This window comes from Mus pahari, chromosome 9 (genome assembly GCF_900095145.1).
Source record: "Mus pahari chromosome 9, PAHARI_EIJ_v1.1, whole genome shotgun sequence".
Taxonomy (NCBI): domain Eukaryota; kingdom Metazoa; phylum Chordata; class Mammalia; order Rodentia; family Muridae; genus Mus; species Mus pahari.
This window is the reverse complement of record NC_034598.1, coordinates 30,255,681-30,267,263: the sequence shown is the minus strand read 5'-3', so window position 1 is coordinate 30,267,263 and position 11,583 is coordinate 30,255,681. Positions and strand designations below refer to the sequence as shown.

At 37.4% G+C, this 11,583-nt stretch overlaps 1 protein-coding gene across 2 annotated transcripts in view; it reads right to left on the bottom strand.

Annotated features, from left to right (window-relative positions):
- The window catches only part of Ctnna3 (catenin alpha 3), a 1,475,129-nt gene that overhangs the window by 39,179 nt on the left and 1,424,367 nt on the right, over window positions 1-11,583 (bottom strand). For both annotated transcript variants that reach the window (XM_021205680.2, XM_029542317.1), the window contains exon 17: window positions 8,358-8,492. In XM_021205680.2, the coding sequence (XP_021061339.1) occupies window positions 8,358-8,492 (135 nt within the window). The remainder of the gene's footprint in view (window positions 1-8,357; window positions 8,493-11,583) is intronic.

The following is an 11,583-nucleotide window of genomic DNA, read 5'->3' as shown; positions in this document are numbered from 1 at the left end:
AAAGAAAGAAAAAAAAAAAACCACTCCTTCATATTGTTTGCCCTAGCAAAACACCATCAAACATAACTGACTTTCCAAAGAACACTTAAGTTTCCACTTCAGAACATGGTGTCCAAGATTCTGGTCCTGTGTCTGCTGAGACCTAACTCTATGTCCTGGAATAAGTAATTAAAACACTTCAACTTATTTCCATGTTCAAAAAGTTAAGATAGCTACAATATTAAATATAAATATAGTAGTACCAAATGTTACTGCATCTGGATACACTATAGAATATAGTGATTTTGACTAGTGTGATTCTACAAATAAACCAACCAATGAACAAAACCTACTTTTTAGAGCTAAGATTTTTAATAAGAACACTTTCCACTTTTCTCATTTTTCTTCTTCATTATTCTCCCAATCCACATTTCCTTTATTTACGCTTCAATTTTATACTTTGATCCTCCATGTCTTTTTCTTGATAAATATTTGTGCTAATTTTCAAAATCTTTCCTTGTTTCTGTTTTCTTATTTTTTTTTCCATGCCTAGACAAATGGATATACTATATTGGGAAAGCTCATTAGGTAATCCCCTAATGCCATGTACATTAGCTTACTGAGTTACTTGTATGTACTTGGTTGCTTATGTTCTGTGGACCCTGGTGGCTCCTTTGGTCAATAGCTATATTACTGCTGACCCCTATCATTCCTTAATTGATATATACTGCTCCCTGATGTGGGCTAGAGCTCAGTTGCAGTTGTCTGGAAAAATTTCAAATACTGCTGATCCTCTCCCTCTCGATGGAATAGTTTCATATATTTCTCTAATTTTCAAAAGTGTGGCTTTGGCACACCTGCCTCAGGGTAAGTGCGTACAATTAAACACATTAATGGAAAGCCACAAAACACTGTAGTTACATAATTATTCAATTCTATGTAGTAGAAAATTTGGTGAGCTAAAAACATGGCAGTTGGGAAAAAGGATAATTTTGAGAGTTTAAACCTGTTTGTAATTTGATTTTCCCCTGAATTTATATATCTACACACAGTAGACTATAACAGTGTTTATTTCTTATCTTTTATGGCATGCTTCATGAAATTGAACAGTTATCCCACTGGCTACTGTGCTTCCAGAGGCTACAGGAACAATTGAAAGTGTTTGGGAGTGATTGACTTCTGGTATCCTATGTACTGGATAACCACTTGGAGGTTATAATCTTAATATTTTTCTTATTTAAGACCCTCATAAGTCAAAGTGGCTATGGAGACGTATGAATCTGTTTAGCATTCTAGGCACTTTATACATAGCGAGTCTTTTGGGTGACTCCCTGGTGATCTGAAAGAAAGCACTTGGAAAGTCATTGAGATTTCAGGTTCTTGTGGTAGAGGTTGAACAGGCTGGGGCACATTCCACCACCAGGCAGTACCCTGCAGCATATATACAGTCTCTCTGCCCTCTCTCTCTCAAACCCTGCGGCATGTATAAACACACAGTCTCTCTGCCCCCTCTCTCAAACCCTGTGCCTGCCTTTGGCTACCTTCTCTTCTGAGCAATTCGGAGGAGTGATTGAGGAGATGGCCATCTTAATTCTGCTTCTCCCATGAAGTTGGGACAGAGAACTCGAATTTCACTGTTAACAGAAGATGTCTCCAATTTTATCAGAAGATGGGATCCAGGAGTAAGGAGCTCTTCAGCTCTCCACTCATCCATCTTTATGTGTGATTATATCTTAATTCACCTCAGTCCCAACTCAGACAAAAACAAAAAACAAAAAACAAAAAGCAAAACACTCTCAATGTCGAACCCCAATCCCTCTAATGTTTCTCTTAATCCTGTCCTTCTCACCCCATGAAAACATTATTTTCCATGTTATTGTGTGGAGTCTTCATTGATTTCTTTGTTTCTCTATGCTTCTTATTCTTTACCTGAGAAACCCTTAGTCAATTCCATTTAACATTATATAAGTACCAAAGGATAAACAGGCTTTCAGCATACCTATGATTCTGTTTGTTTGGGAACACTCTACCCATACTCCCCTGTGGCAGAACCCTTCCCCTAATAAATAAAGATTTCAAGGGACCAATCCCTCGGTGAGTAGGCAGGACTTTTGGGTTGGAGGGAGGGAGAGGGGAGGCAGGAGAAGGGTATGTACTTTTGGACAGGGGAGTGCATGGAGACATAGTGTAGGTAGCCAGAGACCCCCTGGTTTAGTTGGTCTATCCTCAGGGATCTGCCATTGCAGGATTTAACATAGAATTGCTTACAAAATTAGGATGCTAGTTTCTGCGCCCAGCAGAGAGTCTGCCTGGCTGAGAACAGGCCAGCCTGTCCGCCAGTGCCTTGCTGGCCATAGCGTGGGCTGATTTGTTTTTTATATTTCATGCTACACTCCAGCTTCTTGCCAACCTATTTGCTGGTCTCCCCCATGTCCCGATCTGATCTTTTCACTTTCTCTGCATACTTGTCTCACTTGACACCATCAACATCATCTTATTTCTGCTACAGCTTGACAAATAAAGCCAGGTACTTACTAAGAATCAACTGAACGAGTACTCTTAAGGCACAGGCAACATGAATTGTCGACATCATTTATGGTCACCAACTCCTGCACAGGGACTCATTTAAGATACCTAAAGAAACTTAATTTTCACAAGAGATTAAACCTTTTAAAAAGCAGATATTTAAAACATGCACATGAGTTGCTGAGTTTCTGGTTTTAACAGAGGAACATGCTAGAAATTGCTGGATGCCACCAATGCCCACCCTTTCCATCATAGAAACTGGCTACGTGGAGGAAAGGATTTGCCTCCAGGCCTTATTTCCATGCTTTGTCATTGGGAAAGCTCCACCTGTTGATGTCCAAGGGTGAAGTGAAACCAGGAATGTGTGCTTTACTTTCATTCATTCTTACTGAACTTTTTTTTTTTTTTTTGGCTTTAGCTTAGGTAATAATGCAACAAGAGCCAGAGATACAAAGTGGAAGGAGCAAAAGAACCTAGCTTCCTGATGACACTCTCAGAAGCTCTGGGATACACTACCTCCCAATTTGGTTAATGTTTCAAAGTAAACCTGCATACTGTGGAAGGTCTCCCTGAACTACACTGTGGAAAAAAAAAATCCTATCTCAGCAGTTTCTTCAAATCCTTCTCCAGCATTCATTGAATTAGTGGCTCAAGTTGCTTCTCAAGACTCTTCTTCCATAAAAACAACCATTGCACTGCATGCCCAGATTCCACGGGACCTTTCTCCCCTCAGATGTGACATTGTCACCTAACTTCAATGACTAAAATTGAACATGTCCGCTTGCACTTCTAGACATGATACCCCCTCCATGTGTAGCGTTTTGTGTTGCCCAGAAACTTAAAGTCTTACCTGTCCTTCATACTTCATGTGCTTGCTGAAATTTCACAAATAGAGACTTGCTCACTGCATCCTTCTGAATCCTATTAAAACAAGCCCTTACAACCCAGTGGTTTTCCTCCTGAGCCTCTGGGTTTTTTTTGTTGTTGTTGTTGTTTTGTTTTGTTTTGTTTTGTTTTTTAATCTATTAGTAACATTGCATAGTTAACTTCCAAATGCACAAATCTCTTTGTATCCCTCTCAAACTTAAAGCCAATTGTCTCTGAAATGAAGCTCTGTTTACCCCCACTCCACAACATATATACCAATAGTATGAGCAACGCTATCTTCACTGAAGCTTCTCTGCTAGCCTCCCTGATGTATCCTCTTGTCTTCTTGTCTCCTCTGCCCCGATCCTCTTTTGTCCCTCATCCAAAAGAGCACATCTGATTGACACTGAATAGTCAAGGCCCAAGTTTGGATCAGGCAACTTCTGTAGCTTTCTCTTCTCCATGCTGCATACTGGAGGAATTAATTGTCTCCTTGCCTGTTCAACGATGTATATCTGTGGACGTTACTAATACATGGTGTATTGCATTGCTTTACACTAATGCCACACACTCAAATGTATTCATGTTACTTTTTTAGCAAGTAAGTAAGAAAGTTCATTAGTTAGTTATTAGCTTTTCATGATAGGGTTTCTCTGTGAAGCCCTGGCTATCCTAGAATTCACTCTGTAGACCAGGCTGACCTCAAACCCAGAGATCTGCCTGCCTCTGCCTCCTGAGTGCTTGGATTAACTGCCCTTGTGCTACTTTTGTATGAACTTGAGCAGCATAAAAAACCCACTGGCTAAGCCACTGCCTTGTAGTCTAGATATACTAGTGTGCTTCGCACAAAGAGAAACTCAGCCCCTTTTCTGTGATTTTAATGAACTGTATCTTGGTTTCTTATAGTTAAATCATTCAACTTCAAGATAAATGTGTATCATATAGATTTACAAATGAGAGGTGATGTATTTTAATTCATTGCTATATTATGTGGATGTATTTTAAGTAACTCCACTTCATTAATTCAGTTTCCCTGACCTAGTCCTCAGAACTCACAGAATATATCCTGCCGTTTCCTTTCAGATTCCCAGCCACTCTGTCTTGTTTCTTTATCAAGTGTATTTGCAGAAGTGCTATCACATGAACCTGAAGTAATAAATACATCCTCTAGCGAACTCTGGAGTTTTAAATACAAAATCTGTGTGATATCTAAAAATGTGTTTCTGTGCTTCAGAAACTTGGTTGAGAAACTTCATAACAGCTTAGTTTTCAATTTAAAGAAGGAAAAGAAAAGATGGACATAAAAGAAAAATATAAAGAAAGGAAGAAGGTGAATATTCAAGGTGAAATATTCAAGCAAGCATATATTTTGGCACACAAAGATGAAATGTACTTTGAAAGCTTTCCAGGTCTACCTGAAGGCAGACGTTGAGAATGTAAAAGGTGGCATGCTTTCTCCTAGCAGATTTATTTTTCTAATGAACAGTTATGAGCAAAATGATGACAAATAGCTTTGATCTCATAATGACTCCACTTTTACGTGGTAAATCCCAGATTTCAAATGGATCCTGCCCTTTCTATCTATACAATATGTGGTTCATGAATTTGAATCACCACACTGAATAATAGCGAATATAATGCCATTTATATAGCTTAAGAAGATTGCATATTTGGATGGACAATAGTATAAATGTATTTTGATCATATTACTTCCCTCCCCCAAGTCCTTCTAGATCCTTTCCCCTCTTCCTTCTCTCCCCTTAAGTACTTTCTCTAAAAAGGAAACAAAAACCTGATACAACAACCTAAGCCCCCAATACTAAAATCAAACCAGAAAGAACAAAAACAAAATAAAATATCACCCTCAAAAAACAAAACAAAACAAACAAACAAAAAAAAACACAAAAATAACCAGTCAAGAAAACAAACAAACACAAACACCTGCTAACTGTAACCAAATAAAAGCATACATAAAATACAACTATGGAGTCTATTTTATGTTGATTGACTACTCAAGAACATGAAGGAGGCCTGCCTTGGAGTGCTGGATATATTTAGTGTCACTCCATTGGAGAAAACTGTTTTCCTATTCCCAGTAGGGTATAAAGGACTGTTTACTTGTTAACCTTTATCTTAGTGGCTAGGTTTTCATTCAGTCATTTTTCTTTTAATACAACAAAAAAAAATGCAGGAAGATAAAACAAAACTACCACATGAAAGCTGGGCAGGACAACCCAGCAGAAGGAAAGGAGCCCACGAGAAGGTAGAAGAATCAGAGACTCACTCATTTGCACACTTACAATTCTCATGAGAACAGTGAACTACAGAGGACCCGGTGCAGACCTGTGCAGTCCCCGTGCCTTCTGCTTCAGTCTCTGTAAGTTAACATGAGTTTTGCTCACGTTGATTTAGAGAGCCTTGTTTGCATGGTGTCCTCTAGAGTCTCTGGCTCTTACTCTTTCTACTTCCTCTTTGGCATGGTTCCCTGAGCTCTGAGAGTTGGGATTTGATGGAGACATCCCATTTAGGCCTGAGTGTTCCAAGATCTCTCCCTCTTAGCACAATGCCTAGCTGTGGGTTTCTATATCTGTTCCTCTTTGTTGCAGGAGGAAGCTTTTCTGGTTATGCTAAACATGACATTTATTGATGAGTATAGAAGTCATGTATTTTAATAGCTATGTCAAGACTGGACCTGTGGACATGCATCACTTATTTTGTGAGGTTTTCTTCTGGGTAAGATGAAAACCATTGCATATATTTGGAAAATAACATTTGTTTGAACTTAGACCTTATAAAGATGATGACTGTGTGAAATATCGAATGGGAAAAAAAAAGATTTGATGTCTAATAATTCAGAAATGGAGCTCAGATAGCTTAATATACCTATGTAATATACTCATAAAAATAGTCATTGACTTACAACGATCTAGCCAAATTTTTTTTTAATGATTAAAGATTGGGCAGGTGACAGAACAGTTGGTAGAAACCAAATACTAAATTTTGAATCCAGACCATTTTTTGCGATAGCAATGTGCAGTACTACTGCTGTCAACTTTGTCCTTCAGGCTGGACAGAAGTCAATGTCCAAATACAGTATTTCCTTACCTTGATATAGTTATTCAACATCTTACGTAAAATATTCCATGCATTGTAAAAGACACTGTGTTTATAACTTTGTGAAGCATGTAAATAAGCATTTATGTTTTCTTCATGTTTAGTGTAGACTAACCTACATTTTTTGGTGGGTTACTTCAATTAAATTAATTTCCTACTTATGATGGTTGCAATGCACAGCTGGTTAATCACTATATAATTACACCAAAAGTAAAATAAAACAACAACAACAACAACAACCAAAAAAAAAAAACCCCACCAATATCTGCATAATTTTCTCTGGGCTGTAAATGAGTACCCAAGAATAAGTGTATATTTCTACCTAGATATGCTGATATAGCTTATATGGCTTTTGATTTAACAAAATATATTTTCTTTGAAAAATATATTTTTCAACATTGATATTAGTCTGGGTGATATTCTAAAATTTGAAATAAATCTTTATTTTCACCCTTGACCTTTATTGCAACAATAAGCGAGGCACAAATTCTACCAATTCTTTCTGAACCATTCACTCTTGTCTTATAAGCCTCAGTTTCCCCCTAGATTCACTGCTGGGCAGCAGAAGAAATAAAACACTGAGGTCTCTGTCAGGAAACCCCAACTTTGACATTTACTTTCTGACCTTGGAGAAGCTACTTAACCTTTCTGAATGAACTGATTCATATATTAAAGAAAACAAAACAATCAAATAAATGTCTCTCTGGAATGTGATTGTAACAATTGAGCTTAAATTCAGGTCAGAGATAGAGAATCAATAATGATTAGTTTCCTCTCTCTGCCCCCGATGATAACCTTTGCTTTTTTTGTAACTGCATTTACTGCAAGAACATCAATACATTAAGAGAAAGTTCAATGCTAGGATGTAGAAGGATGAGATGATGCTAATACATAAGGATACTGGTACAGCTTCTTAAAAAGTGTTCCAGCAATGTGACTTCCTAAATTGTTCATCACACTTTAACTTAAATTTATAATCTTGGTATATGTCCTTCTCAAAGTCACTGATAACTGAATCCAATATAGACATCAAATATTATTTTATTACTGTGTCTGCTCTAGAGAAATAATATAATGCTATTAAAAGGCGAGCACAAACCACTGGGCATTATTTCTACCATGAAAATTTAAAAGCAGATTGAAACTCAAGGCCACCAAAGAATTTATGCAAGTTCCCTTAACCAAAAATACTTATAATATATTATTTCAAAACTAACATGTGGATTTTTTTTTGTCTCAGGACTGGAAGTTTTGTGTTATAAAACTAAATATGTAGAAAATGAAGACTAATAAATAGCAATAAAATAATTGAATTAATCTATGCTTTTATATTCTCTTATTCTAAAATTTTACAGAAATCATTCAGATTTCTCTCTGTACACATTATAAGGTTTGAAAACTGTTCCATATGACAATGAATTTCTTATTAAGGTAGTATTCAAATTCTGATATATTGCTTAATCTCTGAAGTAAAAATAATATATATATATATGTATATGTATATGTATATGTATATGTATATGTATATGTATATGTATATGTATATGTATATGTATATGTATATGTATATGTATATGTATATGTATATGTATATGTATATGTATATGTATATGTATATGTATATGTGTGTAAATACATATATAAGTATACACATACACACATGCACTCACACAGAGACACACACACAAAAATGTATATTAAAAAATTTTAAAAAGAAACCTGGAAAGTGTTCTTACTTAATTTCATATACCTTATACTATGACAGAATTTGTCCTAGGTTAAATTCATCTGAGAGATGTACTGAGCCACACTCTGGTTACTGTTTCTAGTGTCTTCTGTGTGTAACAGTGGAAATAATCAGCAGTACTCACAGCTGATACGATGAGTTCTCCCCCCAGGTTTTGGATCTCTGCTTTAACTTGACTGCAGATTTTCAGCTGGTGGGAGTAGAATTTAATCTGTTCCAGGTAAGCCAGCAAGTCCTGTTTGCACGGTGGATCTGGACACTGCAAATGTATCAGAGATAAAAATAGAAACAGTGAAAAAAAAGAAGTGGCACATCAGGGTGGTCAGTACACAAACCATGGATACCTTAATTCAGCAACTTTTCTCAAGCCCTGTTTCTCATGCCAACCCAAGTGTAGCCCCATATCCTTCATCAGGAAGCTCCTGTTGAAACAACTTCTTTGTTCTTCAGTGGAAATCACCGAGTTTATCCAAAGTGCTTGTTATAGGAATTTACAGATCCGAAGAAACACGTAATGAGATCCCTTCAATTTATGACAAGTTTAGCAGACTTGACAAGATGTTTTTTGAGTAGACATGAAGAAATAGTAATAAGAAATTGCCCTATCACCCAGAATCACTATAGGGTCCTTGGAATGCATAGTTTTCTGCTGTGTGCCCTGTGATAATTTTATGAGGATACCAAATCTGCAAGAAAGCATATTATACTGTATTATTTTCAGCTTTAAATACTCTTTATCTGGTACAGATAAAGGGAATTATTTTTACCTGAGATTATATCTGCAGATGCAGAACATAAGGAAGTAGAAAAGTCACAGGGTTTAAGGATGTTGCAAACTTCCTTTTCAATAACACTCCCCCTTGGTGCCTTATTTTCTATAAGGAACTCCTAAAAAAATAATTTTGTGTCTCACTATAATACAAAAATAACTCAGGATGAAGGTGAATCTTTGTACTGTCTCCCACATGAAGTTAGATGCTTAGGAAGTCGTTTCTTTACCTTACTTAATTTTACTACTAGTACCATTTCATAAGAACATAGACATGAAAAAAGAAACCCCAAAGTATAGAAAATTATTGCTACAGCACTGAAAAAGGAAAAAAATTGAAATAATACAAAATCATCATAAGAAGAAATGTGAATGTCTGTCTGAATACTGTGACACTTCATTGTTCCAAATTATTTTTATGGGCTGGAGGGATGGCTCAGTGGTTAAGAGTACTTGCAGCTCTTGTAGAGAATCTAAGTTCAGGACCTTGAACCTATACCAGGCAGCTCACAACAACCTGTACCTCCCAGTTTTAGGAGTTGTGACACTCTTTTCTGGTTTCTACAGGAACCCACAGACTTATGATCTTCACTCACCCAGACAAACACATATGCATAAAAAAATAGACAATAAAACACTTTAAAATGTTTTCAATTGATATGGGAGACAAATTTTCAATGGTTGAAGGTTAAAAATCTCTTCTTCATATATTTCATTAACATTGAAATTATTTCCATAACTATAAGATGCTGTTTAAAATCTTTAAATAAAGTTATATAAATTTACGAGTGCAAAGGTAGGCTGAGCAGCCACTGGTGAGAAAGGGCACTTGTCACCAGATCTTACAACCTGAGTTCAATTCTTAGCACTCATACATAATGTAGAAGAGGAGATTTCTGTCAATTATCCTCTAACCTCCATGGGTATAATGTGGCGTATGAGTCCTGCCCCCAACACCACAAGTAAATAAATGGAAAAAAAAGTGAGATGAGAAAACAACAAAACTTCTCATCAATATTTGTATGAATATAGGACACTCATCCTCCAAAATCCACTAAGAAGAGTTCCCAAGACCCATCTATGTAGACATCAAAATCCAAAACATTTTCCTGAATCCAAATATTCAGGAAAATGGTAGAGTATTCATGTATAACCTCAAAAAAACTCCAAGTTTAAATATATCTATACTGCATACAAATCATTAATACACAGTAAATAGTATATGAATAGTTGGTACATTGTATTGCTTGAAAAATAATGGTATGCAGAAAAAGATAGTATCTTCAAATGGCTATCTACACAAAATTTAATTGGAGCAGACTGAACTGGTAGGTACAGGACTCGTGTGCATAGAGGGACGACTAATTTAGAACTAAGATGATGCATGACTGAGAAATTCCTGAGAAGTCTATTCAATTTCATATTGCTAAATACTTTGATCTAGGTGTCTGCGAGTCAGGTGCACATGGTGAGGACATAAGAACTTGTACTCAAAGTCCATAATTCTTAATAAAGGAAGCAAAAATATATTCCTTTGTAGAAACAAATCTACCTGCTAACAGAAACAGACATGTGCATAGCTTGGTGAACACATGATCGTCAGCAAGAAAGATATTAAATATGATGGGAAAAGAAGTTAAGATGATTGGTATTTCATTTTCCCCCACTTCTTCACCTTACATCCTGCTCACTGCCCCTCTCTTGGTCACTCCTCCCCACAATTCTTCCCCATCCTCCCTTCCCTTCTCCTCTCAGCAGATGGAGCCCCCCCTTGATATCATCCACTCTGGTATTTCAAGTCTCAGAGAAGCTGGGTACTTCCTTTCCCACTGAGGCCAGACAAGCCTAGCTAGAACACATCCCATCTACAGGCAACTGTTTTGGGAAGCCCCCGTTACTGTTGTTCAGAACCCACATGAAGACCAAGCTGTACATCTGCTACATATGTGAAGGGGGGCCAAGGTACAGCCCTTGTACGCTCTTTGGTTAGTGGCTCAGTCTCTGAGAGCCCCAAGGGTCCAGGCTAGCGAATGCTGTTAGTATTCCTATGGAGAGCCTATCCCCTTTGGAACCACAGTCCTTCTTCCTATTCTTCCGTAAGAGTCTCTGAGCTCCATCTGCTGTTTGGCTGTGGGTGTCTGCATCTGGTATTTCTTATATTTTGAATAAAGAATTAACAATGGTCTATAGACCTCTTTTTTTCCCCAATTTTTATTAGGTATTTACTTCATGTACATTTTAAATGCTATCCCCAAAGTCCCCTGTACCCTCCTCCTCCTGCTCTCCTACCCACCCACTCCCCCTTCTTGGCCCTGGTGTTCCTCTGTACTGGGGCATATAAAGTTTGCAAGACCAAGGGGCCTCTCTTTCCAATGATGGCTGACTAGGCCATCTTCTGCTACATATGCAGCTAGAGACTCGAGCTCTGGGGGCGCTGGTTAGTTCATATTGTTGTTCCACCTATAGGGTTGCAGACCCCTTCAGTTCCTTGGGTACTTTCTCTAGCTCCTCTATTGGGGGCCCTGTGTTCCATCCAAGAGCTGACTGTGAGCATCCACTTCTGTGTTTGCCAGGAACTGGC